Source organism: Seriola aureovittata, chromosome 15 (genome assembly GCF_021018895.1).
Source record: "Seriola aureovittata isolate HTS-2021-v1 ecotype China chromosome 15, ASM2101889v1, whole genome shotgun sequence".
NCBI classification, from domain to species: domain Eukaryota; kingdom Metazoa; phylum Chordata; class Actinopteri; order Carangiformes; family Carangidae; genus Seriola; species Seriola aureovittata.
In genome coordinates, this window is record NC_079378.1 from 22587289 (window position 1) to 22610452 (window position 23164).

General features: G+C 42.0%; 1 protein-coding gene and 1 long non-coding RNA gene across 4 annotated transcripts in view; one reads left to right on the top strand and one right to left on the bottom strand.

Annotated features, from left to right (window-relative positions):
• Positions 1–22779, bottom strand: part of LOC130182367 (vacuole membrane protein 1-like) — a 60138-nt gene extending 37359 nt beyond the window's left edge. The window contains exons 1-6 of one of the 3 annotated variants that reach the window (XM_056397250.1): positions 22557–22757; positions 20735–20837; positions 20486–20624; positions 16398–16488; positions 14849–14959; positions 1484–1717 (exon numbers count right to left, since the gene is read on the bottom strand). In XM_056397250.1, coding sequence (XP_056253225.1) covers positions 1484–1717; positions 14849–14959; positions 16398–16488; positions 20486–20624; positions 20735–20813 — 654 coding nt within the window. In that variant the 5' untranslated portion in view covers positions 20814–20837; positions 22557–22757. Of the gene's footprint in view, positions 1–1483; positions 1718–14848; positions 14960–16397; positions 16489–20485; positions 20625–20734; positions 20838–22556 lie in introns of all 3 variants that reach the window. The other 2 variants (XM_056397249.1, XM_056397248.1) reach the window with 2 other exon arrangements.
• LOC130182368 (uncharacterized) lies at positions 14972–16860 on the top strand. The gene is made up of 3 exons (XR_008829705.1): positions 14972–15329; positions 16426–16595; positions 16700–16860. It is a non-coding gene; the product is annotated as an uncharacterized LOC130182368 (long non-coding RNA).
• Positions 22780–23164: the final 385 nt, after the last annotated feature.

Here is a 23164-nt window from a genome sequence, read left to right on the forward strand (position 1 = left end):
ACAAATAATAAGGAAGCCTGAAGGCCAATTACAGTCCAGATCAGGTAGTGGAAAGCCTGCCCAGTTCCTGTAAAGTCCCTGGTAATGAAGAAGTAGCTGAGGATCTGTGTTTCCCCCTCGCCTCACCACCTTCCACATTACACAGAACAGGGAAACAGATAACAAAGACTGATAAAAACTTATATTGTGTGTCACGAGCCGAGTTCTCTTTTCTCACTGTTCAGCAGTTCAGCCTGTGGACATGAGAAGACACTGCACTTCCAATAAGTCCATAATGAGTGCGACTTCTAGATCACGTTGGCACATATCTGTTGCTGTGTTTTTACGTGTCCTGCGTGTGTGTGTGTGTGTGTGTGTGTGTGTGTGTGTGTGTGTGTGTGTGTGTGTGTGTGTGTGAGACAGTAGCACAAGCCAGTGTTAGTGGTTTCATGGTAACTCTGAGACATGTGTGAGTCACTGATAAACCATCAGAAACGCCAGTCTAAGTGTAACTAGACTCTTTGAAAGCTGTTCTTTGTCTAAGTTCAAGCTTTAAATAGAAACTATGACATTATAAAGTTTAACACTATTTCTATATATTTTTACTATAAAACAGCAAAATTATTTTCTGCTCTGGTCGTGAAAAAAAATATTTCATCTTTCTCTGGAACCACAAGGCTGGTTAGAAGTGTGAAACCACTAACAATGCATAGGGGAAATTCATGGTAGGTAGCCGGGGGTTTCCAAGCAGATGAGTTATCAATGAATACATTTTCACTCATAGTGTGAATGCAAATGTGCAGTACCTCCGCCAGATCTTGAACTGGTGGAGGTACTGCAAAAAAAAAAAAGAAAAAAAAATGAGACAGTGAGCAATAGCCACCTGTGACACTAATTATAAAAATAAGGTGCAGAAACCGCACTGTCTTTCACATGGTCAGAGGTAGATCTTAACGTTTTAAATAACACTTTGTATTAAAATGTTAACAGATGGAAAATACACAGGAATAGTCACGTTTTCACCTTTTTCACTGTTCTCTTACCACACCATAAATTGCATTTTAACTAAAAAAAACTCATAGTCTGATTTGTACACCGAATTTGGAGTCCTTGGCGTGTATAGTTTGACCCTGCCCTTGGAAAACCAGGTCTCTAAAAGCCTTCAATTTTGGTAATAGTTTCTACAACCCTCTGTCTAATGGCACCTTTCAAAACCCACTGGATAAATTCAAAAATGCATGGTGGGAAATCTGAAAACAAGACTGTTTTTCTTAGCTCCTGAGAATCTGGCATTTGGGAGATATGAGGGTTTCACCTGACAGCAACAATATTTCAAAGCACACACTTTGAATACTGGTCAAAGTTGTGGCCAATGTCCAAGGCCGTGGCAAACTGTGACCAGAAGTGAGCCATGAGAAATGTTTAGAAAAGCTTAACTCTGTGCGGATCCTGCAATCGCCTGCTCTTTAGCTGTTCCGGTCTACTGTGTGCAACAGGCACTCACCCACATACAAGCTTCCAGGCGCACTTTGGAGATGATGGTCCATAGGGAGATGCTTCCCTGGAGGGTTTCTGACCCCACCCCCGCGGCCTCCACGCCCACCTGCTCAGCATCCGAGCCTAGTTCTGCTGGTGCTTCGTGCTGAGGACAGACTATTTGGTCTGGGTAGGGTGGCTCGGGGAAATCCACCGAGCCACATTCATATGCCGCCAGGGTCACAGATGCTATGTGTGGTCCCTGAGAAATAGAGAGAGAAAGACAGAAAGAGAGAGAGAGAGAAAGGCAGATAAAGAGAAAGGGAGAAAGGAGTGAAGAGTGGAGTGAGTCCACTTGTTGGAAGTAGTTTTGAGTCAGAGGAAGAACCCTTCTTTATTAGCACAGGGACAACATTAGAGCAATGAGTCAAACACTGAATGACAACATAAAGACAGTTTTAAGTGGGCCAGTATCTAGATAATGTCTTCAGTAGTTCCTACAGCAGTGAAACTCTCCCTCTGTTCTTTCACTATAAATTTGCATAAAGACTGAATGTGCCTTCTGCTTTCCTTGCCTGATAAGTTAAATTAGTAAACGCAGAGAAACACACACCTGTGATTAAGCTGGAGAAAACGTGCTGTTTCAAAACCTACAGGAAAATCCAAGTGTCATCAGATAGAGAAAGAAGGGGCCCCGGGCGGAAACGATCAGAGATGGAAACCAAAGCTGGGGCACCAAAACCAGTGGGTGTACACATACCCACCACATACACGCACACTCACCATCTGTACACTCGTACAAATGAACAAAAGAAAGGGTTAAGTTAAAAATATGTAGGTGTTAACACAGAGGTTCCCACCGCCCTCAAGTGACAAGCACATTAACACACAGGAATACACAATCAAGTGTAGCCGTTTTCCCACCGCCGCATGTGTGTGTCCATGGCAGAGCCATGCAATAATAATGAAGAAAAGAGCAGCAGGAGAAGAAGCTGGGTCTAAATTCAGACTCTCTTCGGACAGAATTTATTAATGTTTGACTGTTCCTGCTGTAAGAATGAGACATTAGCATATTTGAGGACCCGGTTTCTTTGATAGGGCCTGGTCTGGTTTACATTTCTGGCTCTTGTTTATTTACTCATTTCAATTAAGCTTCCAGTGAGAAAACAGAGGAATCAAAGGAAGTAAGAGAGGTGCAGGTTGGATTTCTGCTGCCAACTTTCAGCTCTCGACTCTTGCAAACAAAGTCATCCCGACATCCACAACGCCGCTGTGTAGAGAGGCGCCGAAGGCCACACACACTCACTCACTCACAGAAATACCAAAATGAACATATCAAGTGGGGAAATCTCCATTTCAACACACTGCTGACATTTTGAAATATTGTGCCAGCATTCATCATTTGAAATCGTCTTTCTCTAATTGCACCTCTATTACTTTAAAATAAGCAATTTAAAGTTTCCATTGCTCCCCAACAATAGGGTTTATCACTGAATGGCTTAAGTTCATTTAACACACCTGTTTTGAAGGGTAATTTCTGATGACACACCTGTTTTGAAGAGTAATTTAATTTCCTATTTAGGTCAAAAACAACGGCTGAAATGTGAGCCCTGCATTGCTGACCAGGGCAGGGTACAAAACGTACAAAAAACTCCTGTGAACACTTCTCGTTGTTGTTTGAGAGGAACAAGGAAACTATTTGTACAAATGGCCGTTGGACATTTTACTCTGGCTCATTATGACAGTGAAATTGATAAGATCATTTGAGAGCACAGTGTTTTATTTAGTTTTATATTGAACAGGATCCAGTCAGAAAGAAAAGGTCACGTTATTTTGCATTTCCTGCTGAAGAATGCATGCTACGCAATGATCTAGATGACTCTGAAACGACAGATATGATTAAACAAGTCAAATAAAGGCAGGTCCCCGAGGTGGACAGCTGTAAGCAGGCCCTGTGTGCACGCTTGCCTATGTTTGTGTAGGAAGGGTGCTCCCAGTGACGCACAGGGGCAGTTTGGCATTACGCAATGTAACGCCAAAGCGATCTAGAAAACCTGGGGTGGGGCCAGAACTTCCGGAGCTCTATGGGACAAGGCAGGACACGACAGGACGGGACGTGGGAGGGCAGGACAGTGGCGTGTGAGGCAACAGGAAGCAGCAATGCCTCTTCAGTGCACTCCCTTTAGATGACACAGATCTGTTTCTATGCACACACTACTAGAAAGAAGGCGCAGTAACATCTACATTAATAATTAAAGAAAAAAAACACCCACAGGACACACAAAGAAAACATCTGATGCTCACCCACTTGCTTTCTTACAAAGGCCAGAGACAAATAGGAAAATCTTTAGTGACCCAGAGTGAGAAGTCAAGAAACTCCCAGCACTGACCCAGTCAGACTGGATACTCCCCCAGCCTCATGTCCTCCCCACTGACTCTCCAGTGAGATCACACTACCCTGAAATCCGCACACACACACAAACACACACTTCATGCACACAGACAGACTCCTCAAGGAGAATGTTTATGTGGCCAAGAAAGACTATATTCCTCTTGCTCACACTTTCCAGCTCTATCTCAGGTAATGTGTGTTTACCAAACACACACAGACGGCGTGCCAATAGAGAGCGTTGCGTGACTCTGAGTACCTGCTCTCTCTCTCTCTCTCTGTCTAATGCTGTGTCACTGCTTCTCAACTTACACAAAAGCCCAGTCCTCTCATGTTGGCCAGGTGACTCACCATTCATCTGCAGCCCAGCCCACAACATCCAGGTAACTGCCCTCGGTCTCATTGTGTTACTGACTTTGTTACTGACCCACAGGCATAACAGCCACACAAACACATCTCATCTCCTAGGAAGACGCACAAGACAATTAATAACAGAAAAAAAAACTAAACATTCAGTGGAGGAAGTAATATTTCTCTGAGGGCGCATTGTTCCATCGTATACACTGTTAAAGTACTATAAACAAAGTAGTGGTGAGGTTTATGCGTGTACTGAAACTGTGTCTACTTTGAGATCTGCCTAATGCTTAAATACATGTCAGCACTGACACAGAGTTACTCTCTCTGACCCCATGGGAGCTACAATGGAGGCAGCATTGTTGGCATTCCTGTGGCGACCTGCACAAACCAACGCTCGGCCTCCAGAACGAGTGGGATCCCCACAGACTCTGAGGGAGAAACACACAGTTTGGATCCGGTAATTAAGTGTGTCTGTATGTTTGTTTCCATGTGTGTTGACAATATATCATCACGGCAGAGCAGCGCACACATGCACAGAGAGAGCACACGGTCAAAACAGAGAACTGCTGTTAACCAAAGTAAGACATCCAGTGTGAGCTGTTGAAAGGAATGATCCACAAAGTTAAACTTAGTCAAAATGTCATCTAAAGCCAGGCAGATTTTAACATTACCTGTTCTGATCAGTGATTTTAATCCTGTCTGTGAGAGATTTCTCACCCCCACCCCAGTAATAATCACAGCCACAGTTACCTATTGTTTTTCAGCGAACTTGCTGGTCCTCCTGTAATAAACCCCATCCGGAGTTACATTCTTTTAAAGTAGATCTTTGGCTTTTTTATTTATTTATTTATTTTTAAATGGGAGAGCTGTTTGCCATTTTCAATCTTTAAAATCAGCTTAGTGTGAAATTTGTCTTTTGTGGAAATGGAGCAAGTCAAAAATGTTTTTGCTCATCTGAAGCATGTCAACACGGATACAGGAGAAAAACATTAAAACCATCAGGAGAGCAAGAGTTCATCAAATGTGCTGTTGTACTGTCAGTCACAGGTAAATGCTGGTATTCTCTTTTGCTGAATGTCCAGGTCTATGACGCATCCTGTAATTATGTGCTGTTTAAAATGCTGTCCAGAATGATGAGTTATATTATCAAGGACCACCTGTCAATGTTAATCGAGAGCAATTTCCCCATTTTGTTGGTGTTGTGCACAAACACACACACACGTAAGCACACGGGAAACACGATACACATTCCTACCGCTGGTTTCATGCTTTTGTGCCATTGTGCCATTCTCCTTTTCGAATTTTTGTTTGTTTACCAGAAAACTCCACAGGCACTAAACACACTCGAGTTAAGCTGCAGCAGTTCTTTATCATCCCTGCTGCAAAATATCAACGATGATAGGGTCAGATTTTGTAGCGCCTCAAGTAAGCAAGAACAAGTCCACAAAGACAGTTGTGGTGTTTAATTTGCTAATTCATAGTGATTGCGGTGGCCCATAAAATTTCTCAGAGTTTGACATGATGAGGGAGAACTCATTTTTGACGTGTAGTAAATTGTTCCTTCACCGCGATCCTGGACAAGTGACAGGGATCGGCTAAGAGCATGTCAGTTGCTGAAGCACATGAACGGAAAACAGCTTCCTCTCAGTGTCACAGCAAGAACAAAGTGTGCGTCAGCGTGCCCACTGAAGGAGGATGTGAAAGCTGCAGGCCCAGAGCTGCTGCTGTGAGGAGCTACTGACACACACTGTCAGCCACCTTCTCTGGTCCACAGGATCCACCATCATTCCCATAATAGTCTTGAGACATTTAACACTTGAAATATAAACATTACTTTCTTTTGTGTATGAGCATTTGTGTCACAGTGGCAGTGTTGTAATTGTTCAGCACACGCACAAACACACACACACAAACACACACACACACCATAATGTAACAGTGTAGGTTTGATGACCCAAACAGGTTGTGCAAGGAGTGGCCTTTTTACATTTTTAATTATACAGTAACTGGCTCATTCAGTACGTAGAGTATGATGCAATGCAGTGAATGTGCCCATGATGAAATCTCATCACATGTCACGGATCAAAAACCGGCCTGTTACCCTTAGGAAGGAGCAGCACATAACAGTCAGTTCAAATGATCAAAGTGATACAAATTGAAAGGGGAAATTATACAATCCCTGATTTATTTCTTTTTAATTGCAGATGCGCCCCATAATGGTCCAGGCCACCAGTCAAGGCGTGGACGCCTCTTGTTAGTTTATGGCAGTAAATATTGTTGCTTCCAAATCCCAAAAACCAGACATTAATGGGTGACCATAAACTGACCAGTTCTCAGTGACCACGACCACAGGACGGTCCAGTCATTAACAGGTCGCTGTGGTTATCAAGGGCCATTTAAGCACATTAGACACGGTCCGGCTAGCATAACCTGTTAACCACTTCTTACAGTGGGAGACTGCTGGAGGCAAAACAGGACAAACATTAGAGGTTATTTCGTTATGAAGAAGCCCTGGTCAGGATCTCTGAGGGAGGCAAGAGAACGCTGGATTGAGGCCAGTGATGGAGCACAGACAGAGGGGCGGGGGTGTGTAGAAGTGGGTGGTAAGTACACACACACACACACACACACACACACACACACACACACACACACACACACACACACACACACACACCACACACACCACACACACACACACACACACACACACACACACACACACACACACACACACACAGAGATGGTGGAGGTTAGAGGGTAGAGGGGCTGGTCCCAGTGATTTATCCATGTGGTTGCACCATACGACCATATGTTCAGGAGCCTCTCCCAGACTCGCAGACAGACACACTCACTCTGACCCCCCACTGAGTGATGGGTCATACACTGGAAGGATAACACCTTCATTTCAATCCAAATGATTTGATGCTTACTTTGATGTACAAATTCAGGAATTACAGCAGCAAATGAAATCACCTCACACTGTGTACATGCTAAAAGGGAAACTGAATGTAAATATGTTGAGTTAATTTTCAATGACTTTACTAAGGGTTACTAATATAGTAATAATAATAATCATAATAATAATAATAATAAATAATGTGCATGAAATATAACTCACACAATTTGTATAGCAATTAGCATTTTAATTCTGTGCATTAGATTCAAATAGGAAACCTTCATTTACTTTAATTTGCCTTTATTTTATATTTTGTTGTGTAGCACCACAATTAGAGCTGGAACAATTTGATTAATTGATTGATCGATTGACGGAAAATTAATTGTCAACTTCAAGTATTTCATAAGTAATAATAATAAGTAATAATAAATGATTAGTGTTTTTCCAGCTTTTCGATTGTGGGGATTTGCTGCTTATCTCTGACTTATGTGAAAGTAAATTGAATATCTTTGGGTTTAAGACGGTCACCTGGACAAAATAAACAGTCTGAGGACATCACCTTGAACTTCAGGGCTTTGTGGTTCAGGGCATTTTTTTCTGAAATCTTATACATCAAGATAATTAACGGCAGGTTAATGTAATATTCAGCCCTAAAACAAACTTATAAACTAAAATCTAAAACATCACTTAAGATGATGATGAGAAAACATCAAAAATACATATGTATGCGTTTATGTTTGCCACAGTTTGTGTCTTTGTGTCTGTACATTTCACCAATTTCACAATTCTCAAAAAGTTAGAAAAGTACAGCGATTGCTGATGTCACCATGTCATCACAGGTGTCATTGTAAAGCTCTCTCTCGCCTGAACAATGTTATCAGACCCAAACAAAGTTATTTCGTTCATATCAGATACTGTCTCAATAAAAACTGTTTTTTAATTTTAAAAAAATGTATGAATTTTTCAAAACATATCTTTAAAGGCCATTTTCTCAAAATGAGTTTTTTTCTCATACAGAAATCTCGTCTTCAGTTACACACACCAAACCTTCAGGTTTTATTCCTATTCATATTCTGAAGGCTTTTACAGAGGAGTTTGTTCATATATCATTCACAGATTATTTATATAACATTTTATTCTGAAAAATATTTTATAGGTGTTGACAGTATTTTCTGATTTATGGAGTAATAAAATAAGAGATTAACAAAATCCACTCCTCCTTTTACTTTAAGAATTTTGAACCTGGCTTCATCCAATGTTCAGTTTTCTGATCTAGAAATTTATGCAAATGAAAGAATATTCAATGTAACCCAATTGCATATTTAAACCTAAAATTTCAGAATCTTTTAAGACAAAATGTAATTGTCTTAATGTATGTAATCTACTGGGGAAGTTTCATGGTTTCATTCACCTGTGGTGTCTTGCCTTGAAAGCACTTAGTGAACTTTATGGAAGAATTTCATAACTAAACTACGCTTCAATAAACCTAAACACCTGCAGTCTGCCAGCAGTGCTCTGGTTTTGTCTGGTCAGGTTTGGCTTGTTCTGGCAGGGTTGTTGGGGCTGTTCCAGCATGGCTACACACTCGCCTCACTTTGGTGCAGGATTTGCTTCCTGCGGGCTCTCAGTGTGTGTGTGTGTGTGTGTGTGTGTGTGTGTGTGTGTGTGTGAGAGTGAGAGAGAAAGTGTGTGTCTTTCTGAGCGAATGGTTATTGTAGTTGGTATTAACAGGACTCCTGGGGCCTCCAAGACACAGACAGACGCATGCCTTGGATGGCTGAGGTGTGACAGTTAAGATTGAGAAGCCATTAGAAACACCACACACACACACACACACACACACGCATGCATGCCTCTCTAAACACACACACACACACACACACACACACACACACACGCCTCTCTAAACACACACACACACACACACACACACACACACACACACACACACACACACACACACACACACACACACACACACACACAAAGCTCCCATTTACACAGCTCTCTGGTATTCATCTTTGAAGGAGTTTGGTGAAGATGAATAAGTCACAAGACGTTTGGGCAGATCCATGTCTCCAACCTTATGAGGAAGAAAATGAATTACTCAAAAATCATGAATGAAACCAATTGTGCTGCTTGCTATTTTTTTTGCCAAAGGAAGCAAAAGCACTTTTGTTGTATTTCACATTTAAACCCAAAGTTTGACAACTCCCCTCATGATCAGCTACGGCTCCATAAGTTACCAGTATAAAACTCTCAAACAACGTATAGTGTCTTTATGGTATGTAAGTAATACTGCCTGTTCAGCAGTGGCAGGATCAAATCCAAGCGATAAAGTTCTGACACACTATCTAGATGTAGTTAAAAATTAATGGTTTCAAATTGAATTTAAGAGGTGTTGAAGTTAAAGCGAGAGATCCATTACTGCCAGCCAGTGGTGAGTCAAGGGTAGCTTTTCAAAGAACGACTGAACTTGATCCTGATGTGTCACTCATGTTCCGGGTAACATGTATGCAAGGTATCATTTCTCCCTGGTGGACAGAGGGACGATTATACTCTGCCGAGTCATGTTTGACACAGAGAGCATGAACCGTCAAAAAAATTATGAATCAGTATCGAGGCGTCAGATTTAACACTTTCTGAGCTTTACTAGCTGAGTTAGGACACAAAAACAAAACACAAACAAAAACAAACAAAAAACCTCCACTTGGGATGAGTGGAAAATTTAGGTCAGGTCATACAGACCAGCAGGGGTGTGTGAGTCACTACTCAAACAAAGCAACCGAGTTTCTGTCTACGTGAATGTGACAGTGTCCAATTGTTTGCTCCAAGGAACGTCACTGTACAAGCCACACAATGGCCAGGTGAGAGTGGGGTAGGGGTACCACACACACACACACACACACACACACACACACACACACACACACACACACACACACACACACACACACACACACACACACACACACACACACACACACAAATACCCTGCCATGCTGTGACCAAATTTCCCTCACCCACATGTTCTTGTCAAACAGTGAATGTGTGGGCGGACTGAACTTAACTGTATAACAGCATCTGAGCGGCAAAACTTAAAGGACCTGAGCGGTGGTGTGTGTGAGTAGGGACAGTAACAACAGTGCAGGGACAGTGTGTAGAAGCTGCACTCTCAGACCTGCTCAGCCCTTACAGCGATAGTTGGTGCTAATTAAAGCTTTGCTCCTGGTAATTGCCAACAGCCAAAACTTAATTTTAGGGGGTTTGCTGGGGAAAATCTGTATATTCTACACAAACCTCTGCTGCAACATATAATTTAGCAATCCTAAAAGAAACTGAATATAGAAAACTACAGAATGTTCCTTTATTTAGATGAGCCACTGGTTTACTTTTTGAAAGACAAGGGACTGTAAATCATGAGTCATAAACACACTAGGATCCCATAGGATTGGTATTGTTTTCTCCCCAGTGGCTGCTGACATTTACACTCCCAGAAAGACACAACATGTACACCTCTCACTCATAAAACAGCTCAAAGCCAAGAGGGAGAGAAAAAAAAGACTACCCTAGTTGCTATTATGTAAACAGCAACGTGCGCGGCTTCAATTATAATGACTTTAATTCTTTGTTGCTGTTGATTTAACGTTGAGCACAACAATTTTCATGCTGCCCATAATGACTTAATGGCAACAGCCATTACTGAAAGTAATTTAATGGTGGATGACTCAGATGAGCTCTCCTCTAAAATATTTACAGCATTCCCAAGCTTTCAAGAGTCACACTCATTGCTAACCCTTCTCAGTTAAAAGAGGATTTATGGAGGGCAGCGACACTAGTTGTCACTAGAAAACAAATGCTTAAAAACTTAAGTGGGGATAAAAGCCGGTCCCGCTCATAATTGTGATCTTCGCGATCATTATGGCGGACACATGCGCAGGTGCAGTACTCTCAGCACGCTCACGTGTGCATGTGTGTACTGATCCTCGCCTCCACAGCCTCTGCTGAAATGAGATCTCTCCAGTGTTCCTGCGTGATTTTATTGTCTTCATGGTCTGTATTGTAGGCACCCACCCACTACCTCCTCCCTCAGAGCAGCTGGATAAAATACACTTGATGGTGTGCCAAGAAGTGTGCTTTTTTTCCTCTCTATGCCTGAGTTGCAGGGTTTTATCTTTCTCCATTCATCAGTCCTGCCCATGTACAATGATCTCCCGCAGTCTCAGCAGGATGCAAACACAGAGAGGAGACACAGGGCAGCAATTGCCCATGTCAGGGAACAGGAGAGCTGCCACTTCTGCTCTGGCTTCATTGACTGGGATGTTACTGGCTCTGCATCCCCCTCTGCTGGTGGCTCTGCAGTACTCTCATAATACAATGTTTATTGCTTCCCACCAACAGGGGTGGGGATGTGTGCTGTTAATGTGTGGTGTGGTCATTTATTTCTACCAAAAGACCTATTGCCAGTGAGAGATTGTCATATCAATTCCATAGAGGTTAAACAGAAACCTTGAATCTCACAGTTCCCCGAGTCAACACTGTGCCGGCAGAAAAAACTGTTACCACACATTTACTGCAACTGGAAGAAATGAAACGATTAGCTTCAATCAAGGAGTTAAGTCCTTTGAAGCAGTTAGAAAAAGGACAGACACATGATGACAGCTGGGAAGGTAGGGGAAGTCACATGACATCACAGTCACATGTTATGTCATGTGAAAATAGCACTACTGAGGACCTTCATGGTTATTAGACTTGCAAGTATTCATGCCTTTCCTCAAAGAGATGGGAATTAGCGAAGAACTGCTGATGTAATGTATTTGATACAGTTGTGTGATTCACTGTGTGCTGCTCTTTAACAATATAACATCTTGCGGTGTCTGTTCAGTTTTGTCTGTCTTTTCTAACTGTAGAAAGATGCTGAAATATTTAGTAGAATGTCAAACAGTAGTTATGTAAAGCCATAAATCAGCCACTGAGGAACTTTCCAAAGCTTTCAGGTTCACTTATGTTTTCCAGAGCTTTATTTTCAGCAGCAGCGTTTATGTTAACAAAAATATTGATATTTGTTATCAATACAATGATCCAACACCGCATGTAAAATATTGCAATACTATTCTGCTCTGATTTTTCTGGTTCGTTAATAACTTAAGACCACTGGTACCCTCTGCTGACCGTTAATGGCCATGACCTGGTCAGTTATAACCATCTGACTAAAAATGTATGAATCCGTTATTTCAATCAATTTCTTACAGAGTGGCTCATTTACTGAAAGCAAATCAAAGTAGATCATGATATACAACAACTGTGTATATATATATATATATATGGTCCTGCAAGTTCAACTAGTGTATTTGTTATTATTATTTATTATTTTTTGCCTTCACAAGTTCCGTTCAAGTTTCTGTAAAGTGAATCCTTGTATTAGCAAACAGAGAATTCTTGCCATTTTTGTTGAAAGAAAATCACTTAAAAGATTAAGATCTACTCAGCTCCTCACAATCAGGCAATTTGCAGAAGTGAAAATGCATTAAGGTGTTTTACCAAACTGGAGACTGAATGAGAAGCTGTGCAATAAAAGTTCACTGTAGCGCTCCCCTGAGCTGCTGTATATCTCTAGTGGTGCACTTGTATACCACTTACAGAGTAATTGTGGTGGTGTTCTTTCCAAATGTTGACATGGGTGTAAAGGCCCACTTCAGTATTCATTTCTTATGGACAGGAAGAAAAACAGTGCCAGACAGGTCAAGCTGCAAGTGTTAGAGTTTTAAGTTTGTGGGGACATCTGAGCAAGTGTTATGAACTTGTTTGACCCAGTTATAATCACTGACCCAGTCCTAGTTCCTAAAACCAGGACAACATGTCTGCTGGCACTCTGCAGAGTTCACTTACCACAGAAATTCTTTAACTTTTTTACTGTCAGAAAACAGAAATATCTTGTCAGGATGCAGAAATCTACAAAATCACTTAGGAATCTCAATGGCTTCTTTTAACAGCGCTTCTACAGAAAAGAAGATGTATAATTATAATTCTCTGAGGTCAGTTTTGTGCTTCTTACTTGTGGTTTAGACTCTCATTTGAAGAGAGGAAACAGATACTAGATCAGACAGAGCTCCTTATATAAACAAATATGGTTAGACTAATAATTTAGGCCAATATTGGGGCGCCCCAGTAGCCTAATGGTTAAGGCGTATACACATAACCACAGCGTCCACAGTTTGACTCCTGGCTGGAGATCCTGTGTTGCATGGCCCCTCTCTCTCCACAGCTTTCCTGTCTACTTCTACACTGACTAATGAAAAACGAAAAACAACTTAGGCCAATATTACACTACACTTTTATCACCCAATTAAAGACATTTATCTTCAAAGTAATAAAAAATCCGCACTTTATTTAATCTAGGTGTCTGACCAGAGAATTCATTCCACTGTTGACAAACTAGATTGCCATCAACAGGTTCTGGTTTGTCCGTCAGTACATACCTCTGCAATGTATAGATATTTGTAGAAGTGTTTCATGGTTTAAACGCATTTCCATCCAACAAGAAGTCCATTTAGTGGGAAACAGAATGCTTAAAAGTGTGATTATATTCAGGAGCGTACAAAAAAAAAAAAAAAAAAAAAAAAAATGTTTTATTTGAACATATGCACAAAAAAAACCTTCTATCAGTAGATTGAATCTAAAAATATCTGCTCCAGTATCGGCTTTTAAAAAACAATATCAGTCAAGCTCTATAAAAAATGCAGGACAGCAGCTCCAGCAAGGAGCACCAAGTTCTGTCATGAACCCAATGACACCACAACCTGCTGTAGCAGCCACGCTCACTAGATGGCGACATCCTACTCTAAACCTTCCAGAAAAAGAGAGCTGGGCCACTGAGGGAGAGTAGAAAGAAACTCTCAAATTACATTTTGGAGCACCGAAGTTTGGCTTTTAAAAACAGCAGAATGGAGGACACACACTTCAAAGTTTCCAGTTCAGCTCCACTGGGCAAGGGCACACGAGTGCGACAGTGGACTCCCCTGATGACAGATGGACTCAGAGCAGACAAGCAGATGTTTTGAGACCCTGATCTGATCAGCAGTAGAGACCCAACACCTCCCCGCACTCATAACTGAGCAAACACACTGAGAGACGAGGAGACTTGAAAACAGACAGAGAGACACAAACAGAGAGAAAGAGGAAGGGAGACTTAAAGGGGGGAGTAAAAGGGGGACTGTGAGCGAGGGAGAGACATAAAGGAGAGCGAGCAAGGGGAGGGAGTGTAAGAGAAAGTGAGAGTGAGCGACACAGTGGGGAGCAGGAGAGCGGGGAGAAAGGAAAGAGAAAGAACTCAGAAAGGGGGAGGGAGAGTGTTTTTATCCTCATGTGCACCCAGTCAGAGGGGTCAGTGAGTGCGATTGTTCCTGGACTGCCTGTCAAAACAGTGTGGCTACCACAGCGTCTATTCATCTCCGCCCCGCTCTGAAATGCACGCACGCACAAACCCATAGGCTCCTAACACACTCACATATGCATGTGCAAATGCACGAGGAGCCTCCGAAAGCTTTTAATAATGCTCTTATTAAAGCCTTAGCAACAACCCAACAACAGCATCAACACAGCCCTTTTCAGACCTGCGTCACTGCACCACCATCTTCCACTGTGTTTGAGTTTCAGCTCTGTCATAAACATGCACAGGCAAGTGAATAACTGCAGTGTGAAAGTGGGGGGCAACTTGTTGTGGAGAGACACAGAAAACGTTGTCTTACCAGGTAAAGGAGGAAGGTGTGCAGGCCGGTGCCAAGACCCACCGAGGAGAGGATGCCCAGGCCGACCCAGTAGGCGCACCACAGAGTCTTCTTCTCCATGTAACACACATACTGCAGGGGCCAGAGAGAGGGACGGTCAACCACATGGCAGAGACACATGCACAGAGTGTGAGGAAAACAAGAAGTGTGTGTGGGGGAGGAGGGGGGAAGGGGGGCACAGAGAGAGGAGGGGAGGGACAGAGTGAGAGAAGGTGCGAGAGTGAAAGTGTGCAGTACAGAGGGCACTTTACAGGGTGGGAGAGGGCAAGTGAGTGGCGGATAAAGAGAGGGAAAGGAAGCGAGTGAGAGAGAGACCTTCAGAGACAGAGGTTGTTGTTGAGTTTAGAGGACAGAGCCGAAGGGTAGGAGTGTACAGCACACTGACAGAAGAACAGCACCATTATTCTTTTTGGTGGCAGCCAGCTCTTACACAACTAGTAAAGTAAGACAAGCCAAGATCTCTCTATCTTTCTCTCTCTATGTTCCTCTTCCTCCCGTCCGTCCACCGCTATCGCTCCATCTATCACTCCGTTTACACTTCCTCCCCTGAGCCAAGGCAGGTTGTTTTCAGGAGGAAGCATGGAGTGTCTAGATTACGGGAAGAAGGGAGGGGATTGACGAGTGGGGAGTGGAGGTGGGTGGGTGGGTGGGCGGTGGGGGCTCTGACCGAAGACTCCATTTCCCAGGAAACCCGGCAAAACAAATACAGCACAAACTGCCTCTCTATTTGCTGGCAGAAAGCTGGGAAGTGCAGTGCCAGCCATGGGCGATTTGTTACGTGTAGTTACTGAGAACTGATTACACAACTGCTGAGTCTCTGCGTATAATGTAAAAAAAAAGGTTTTATGGTTGTGGGTTTCAAAATACTACAGCTCATGACAGGAAAAAGTGAAGAAAAAAAGGGGAGGGAGGGGGGTGTTTCTAGTTAAATCTATCGCACAGTACACTCAGACTCACAGCTGTAGTAGTTTGCCCTACAGACATGAGAAATTAACTAGTAAAACTAAGCTTTGTGGGAAGGTTATAATTAAGCAGATGTGATGTAGGCACACTCACACAAGCACACACTTGCTAGATGATGTTCCTGCAGGTATCCTCTCAGGGACACTCCTCTCCTGTGCTTTGCAATATAAATCTCAACCTCTGGGACAATTGCACGATAATCAAACTTGTAACTGCTGTTATACTGCACTTACGACAAGTGCTTGGTTGAGTGTCTTGCTTAAGGAAACTCTAACCCCTGGACAGGAGGAACCTGATATTAAACATCACCGTGCAATGCACATTACATTCAGTGTTATGGTGGTAAAAAAAGATAAAAAAAAATAGAAAATTATACCCTCCCTTAAAAGACCCAGACTTTTGTAACTTACATCAACATGGATCCGTTCTACAGTGCACACTGCCTTCTCACAATTCATGTCAGTTTATGAGTTAAGGTGCTGAACCCGCCACTGCACCAAAGTATAGTTATAATATCCGATGAAAAATATTTACAGTATTAAGTCACCTTCTGGTGTGTTCCTTCAACCCGGTAGGCAATGGAGAGGAGGATAAGCAGGATCAGTAGGCCAAACACAGTCTGTCTTTGCTGCCAGAGCCTGGATGAAGAAGAAGAAGAAGAGAATGAAGGTGGAAATGATGGATGCAAGAGTGGGGAGAAAGTGAGTGAGTGAGGTGGAGTAAGTAATAGGGCAGATGAAAAAAGGTGAGAAATCATTGAAAGCATGATTGAGAAAGTATTAGTGAGAGGACAGGATGCAATTTTCATTTCAACTTTGGAGGATTGGACTTTTTCATTTCTATTTTAAGGGAGAGAGAGACATCTGCTGGAAACTAATCAAGCCACTACAGTACAAGTCTTCACCAACAGGAGCAGCATGTCAGTTGGATAACACACATGTGGTCTCTACACTCCATAAATATGTAAACCTTTGGTACTTAATGTGGTAACCCGATCTTAACAGTGTATTGAGAACAGGGCATGTTAGCTGTTTACACAGTTGGGTGATTAAAAAACACTTAATCACTGATGGTTGAGCGTGTGGTTTATGTGTATGCTGGTATTAAGAGATAATGGATTCAGATTCATGACAAATTAATGACATAAGAGCTAAAACCTTAACACTTTAAGACTTCTTACTTATCCTGATATCCTGAACTAAATTAGCTAGTACTTAACTTACCTCACACACGCAAGTTTTCCAATATTTTCCTACTGTCGTTGGTGGAAACTCACAACATTTATTCAAGTACTCTACTTAAGTATAATTTAGAGGTACTCATGCTCATTTCAGTTTTATGCCACTCTCACTCATCAGAAGCAAATATTGCACTTTTTACTCCACTAAATACATCTATTTAATATAGTTGCTACTTACTTTACAAATTAAAATTTAACATGTAATACTTTGAGACTCATAAGGGGAGATTTTTCGGCATTACTGGTACTTACTGTGATATGGTCCCATATTTTATCATTTCTGGTGTTTTATTTAAAGTTTTGACATCCGTAAGAAGATATTCGTGGTTTTAAGAACAAAAAAACATCTCAGTGTAGTTTTTTAACTGCTCTCTCACACCTCTTTCAGGTCCTCTAGCAGTAAGGTATTTAGCCTAGTACTATAGCTTGGTAAAACTCGCAGGTGAATGCATGGAATGGATGGACGGTCAAATTTGGACTAAAAACAAACTTTAGTAAACTTTAATATTAGCCTACTTACCTTGGAAAGGCTGTGCAATGATATACTGACTACTGTTGTTATCAATATATAGTGTGTCTTTGTGGGCTGTGCTGTGAGTGTGACTGTATAGTTGTGACATCACAAAGTTGCAGAAATCCTCACAGCTCATTTACACACACAGTTTTTGAATACAGGCTGTTGTTTGCATTTCAATGTGGATTGAGCATTTTTATATTTTCACTTTATTTATATAGCACCTACACCTTTAGTATAATAGAAACACACTCTCTACTATATGGGATCTTTAACGTTTCTTTTTGTAGATAATATGTAACTTAGGTTTACTAAAAAATATATAATTTCACTTAAGAATTTCTATTTACTATTTGCTAAGCTAAATTTGGTTAGCTGACGTTAGCATTCAGAATCAGTTTGATGTTCAGCTAACCTTAGCCTTAGTGTAAAGCGGCTAACGACACTGGCTCAATGTTTAATGCAGTAAACGTTAGCTACCGGTGGTGACAGGATTCAGTCAGTCTGAACGGCCGACATATTTGTTTCTCCTTCATTAATTAACTTACCGGTGTGATGAGCAGATGAATTCCGTCTGTGTAAGATGAGCATGACGTAAATTCACGGAAAGAACCGAGTGAATCACGAGCTTTACATTCCAAAGCTCGGGAGTAGGCGGTGGTAATGGATGGTGGTTAGGGTAAGGCTGAGCTCTGGTTAAGCATCATGACACAAGACTAGTTTCAGGTTGAGGTAAGTAGAAATATCGACGGGTAAACAGACTTCACTCCGCCCTGAATCCACTCCTGCGCCTTGGGTAAGGCCAACCTCTCCACAGCCCCAGGTGCGGGTACTTGGTTGAGTTAATTTAAAGGGACATTTCGTCCTGTCTCGCATAAAATTATGGCTGTGGTGGAGGGAATCAAAATCAAGTGCAGAGCCACAGCACTGAACTGCACGTTGCCCTGAAGCCTTCCTGTACACATGCTATAAATTACAAACCACTCCTGTCAAGATTCAGGATAAACTTCTGTGTACACTTGTAGACTAAGCCATAATGTGTTTGCAGCATGTACAACAGCATGTGTTTTGAGTGTTGGTGAACAGCAGCCTCCCTCTGTCAGAACACTGCTCACGGTGCTTGCGGCTCACCACATCCTCTTGTAGTTTAGAAAATAAACACGTTGTCCTCACACACTTAACCACAAAGGCCTCCCTGGGAGTACATTCTGACCTTCTTTTGGGCTCCTGGTGTCAACAAAGAGTATTAGGTGTGTAAAAGACATGTGCAGTGTGGGGGAATTTGTCATCAAAGCAAACTGACATAGTCTGATCTGTTGCTGTTTCTTTGTTGATGAGGTAACATTGGTCAGTGACGTGGAAAGACCTTTTTAGCTCTATCAACAGTAAGGTGATAGAAACATCCTGTGATGCGTCTTCTTTTCAGTGTTCTAGCTTTCATTAGGCCTCTGACTGAAGACTAAACAATGATGGAGAAGGCCCTCTGGGTTGATAGCACTGAGAAGGTCACCTATTGTCTGGTATTATGTGTGTGTCTGTGTTTCTGTGAGGGACAGAGTGTGAAAACTGTGGTGGCTATTTTTTTTCACGGCCATCATATCTTCTTGTTGCCTGACAAGCAACACCTATATAAATAAAACTAAAACCACAAAAGCACTGTTTATCTGCTGTCTGCACTACAGCAGGGTCAGCACATGAATATACTAAAATCATTATTTAGGCCAGTGGTTCCCAACCTGTGGGCTGGGGTCCCATACACAAATGTAATATATGTGCATATGTTGAATTTATGTATATGACATATATGTGCATATAAAATAAAAGCACATGTGTAAAAATTAGATATGAAACCTATTAGAAGTTAGAACATATAGAAGCTGTATATGTATGTTGTTTTAATAAGCTTACATATATCATATATATATATATATATATATATATAACATATATGGTCGCAACATGTTATACCATATTAAAATGAATCTTAGACACTTTTTTAATATGTGTACATATTTAAATTTTGCTCTGGGTATTTCATATGTTATAAACATATGTTTATGTATCTAGAGGATGTATATATGTCATAATAATATAGGTGACAAATATGGCATCATCCTCACTCTTGATATAGGGACATTAATGTCATATATTACATTTCTGTATTGGGTGCGCCACCAAGGTATTGTGGGCTGACAAATCATTTGCAAAACAGCAAGGACAATTTTGAAAATTGTAAATGTTTTAAAATGAAATGATCTTTAAAAACATTATAAATGTTTAAAAACTTTTTTTCTTCTTCTTGTATTGAGGTTTATCAGCCAATGATAGAAACTTTAATGTTGTCGCTGGCCGGACCGCCTTATACACTTGTTTGCTATCTCAGTCTGATTGAGCACTAAAAGATCACATCCATGGCAGCAACTACGAGATCAACATGGATAGCTGGTTAGCAACAGGAAGAATTAAAATGAAAGGGTCGAGCCAGATAGTGAATCAAAAAGTGATCTCTCCCCCATCATAGAAAATAAAAACCTCCCCTGTTTTCAGTTCAGTCCTGACTGTTGCATCATTATCATAAAAATAAAAAGTGCTCTGAGAAAGTATTATTTGTCCACTGTATTGTTCCTGGGTTGGATGTGGGCCACCAACATTTTTGAGATTTTCAAGTGGGCCATGAGATGGAAAAGGTTGGGAACTGCTGATTAAGGCTATATGATGCTTTCTGGTTGCAAGTTTGTAGAGTAGCATGTCTAAACATACAGTACATTCTGCCCCAAGTTTCTTTTTTTTTTTTACAGCTTGAACTGAAACACCTCAAGTGCAGTTTTTAAGAAACAAGGCAGTGTTTTGGGGGGAGGTTGCACCCCACCTCTGGCCTCACCTTGACATCCACTCTTTAAGAGTGATGAGCAGTTCCAGAGTGAAGTAGTGGAGTGTGAGCAGCGGTTTCTTCCACAACACCAGGGTTTCACGCTCCTCCCTGTCCCTCTGCTTTCTCTCGTCCACAGGGAGCTCTGGGCCTAGCCACACAAATAAACATACAAGGAGGTGATGTTTCTAAAATAAAAGTCATACAAATACAATCTTTTCAAAGTTACTTTAATGCTGATGTATTAATGTCTGTTTTTACCCGTCAGCTCTCCATTTCTCTGCTCCTTGACATGAAGACACCTCTGAGTTAGTTCCCCTTCGGCACCGCTCTCTGCCATCTTGTTCACCAGGAAGGAGTCCTGCTGAGAGAAGAGACGGGTCTCTAGTATAGCATCATGTGGTCTTTTCAGTACACCGTTGGCTGAATCTGAAACTGATGTGAGCCCACAACAAGTACAAACTCACACGCATCAACACACAGCACCCCAAAACACTCTCCACACTCAAACGTGTCTGTATGCACTCCCACACACCTGCTGACCAGCCAGTGTTGTCCTGCTGCTGCGGCCTGCAGATTACTGGTAACCCAATCAGGCCTGTACATGACCTAATGAGTACTTTAATTAGCATCAATGTTGACAGTGGGAGCACATGCAAGTCTTGTGAATTTTTCTGTGTGTGCTTTTAATTATAAGTCCACCTCCCTTGGTGATCAGGAGACTTACACAGTGGATGGAAGAGTGATATGTATAAACAGTGGGTAAAGAGTATGAGACAATATTTAGCTCTTTGTCTCTTCATGCATTTACTCAAAGGAGTATCACGAAGCCTACAAGCATGTGCACAGAGTGTCTCACTACAGAACCTCGGGTCTCTTAGGAATCTGTCAGTGAGCAGTGAGATGGGGACTCTGACACGGAGGTATGCAGCTCACCATCTGGCGGAATTGTCAAAGTCTCACACACACACACACGCACACACACACAGTCAGGGCTTAATCCCTCTATCCTGTGCCCTATGTCTGGGCCTCTGGCTCCTGTTTCCATGCATTCACACTGGCTGGACTGTCAGGTTACCGACACTGTACAGCACTGATATTACAGCTATCCATAATGTTTCTTTAAAACCTGTAGGAGTTCAGCTGATACGGTCTGAGGTTGGTGAGAAATACTGCAATGGCAGTGACATTTTTAATATTTTTTATCTTGCTACTGTGCCAAAGGTGAAAGGTATGAGATCATTATGTATGTCCAGCATGTTTAGGTGTCCAGTGTTATCCTGAAGGACAAACACACACACAGTCTGAGCAGTACACAATGAGTACCTTGCGGTCTGATTCGTGCAATTGAAGGTTCACACAGAGAAAAAATAAAATCTTCTTAGACAATTAGACTGCAAGGCTTTGGAGAGCTGCTCCTGGGTCTCTCAGGGAACCATAAACAAAAGCTTTTCATCTCAGACCTTCCTTAAACCTTGAGCACACACTAGAGGCACTTTGTCATTTCCACATGCACAACAGTATTTAATACACCCTATCATTTCTCCTCTTGCACCGAGGAGAACAATACACTGTCCCAAAAACGGGCTCAACAAAGTGCGTCAATGTGAAATATCCTGTCAGAAACATAAATTATAGAAACTGGTGCAAAACAGGACGCTTTGTACGAAACGTGCAGCTGCTGGTGTACAAGTATGTTGCCTTGACAACAACAATCAATTTTATTATTAATTACATTTCAATGCATTATTCACAATAAATACCTGGGAAACAGTTTCATAACAACACTGCCGCTTGTGTGAGACACAGTAGCACAGCGCTGCTCCGGCACCCGATTGCGCAATCGCTTCTACCAAAACAACCGAGACCTGTTGAGTAACTCTTGTGCAAGGGGACAATGAGAAACTCAACACGGAGTACATACACTTTAGGATGAGAACTACAAGAAGCTGCAATTACTTTCCACCTTTCAAACTGAGATAAACACACTGCACTGGAGGGAGAATTGTAGAAGTGTAAAACAAAGCAGGGCTGTAATGTCACAGTATTGTAGCAACACATTATGCAGAGAGAGTAAACTCACCGTTCAGCTGATGTTTAATCCACAGTGAGCTCTGGGCTCAAATAAAGTCTGTGGTGGAGCCCCAGTAGCAATGTAGGGCAAAAGTACGCTACCCATGAACTGCATCATAACTTGAGTGCAGGGTGTGGTGATGGAGGGGGCCAGTGAGGGATAGAGTACTGATACAGGGCTGCCGGGGGAGGGGAGAGAGCAGACTGACGGAGGAGAGACACAGAAAAAGACAGAAAGAGGGAGAGACTTCATCGTTTGCCTGATAGATCCTCCAGAGAGCCAGTCTAATTAAAGGTCTATAAATAAGTGGATCTCTTTCCTGGAGCGCACTTCTAACACTCCTCAGTCCTCAGTAGGTTTCACACAGAGAGTGGATGAATGGCATTTGAGCAAAGAGAGCTCAGCTAAAGCCCCCCCCCCCAAAAAAAAAGCCTCAGGACATCACATTTCCAGGTCATAACTAGAGATAGAAGTCCTCAATGGTATTTTCATGTTTGAATTTCAGTGTCGCCTTGTTTATCAGAGTGAGAGAAGTATTTTGCATCACTTTGTGGTGATTGTTCTCCACCAGGTCACCCTGTTCCCACTGGTGGAAGCTGTTTCTAATTGGACATGAA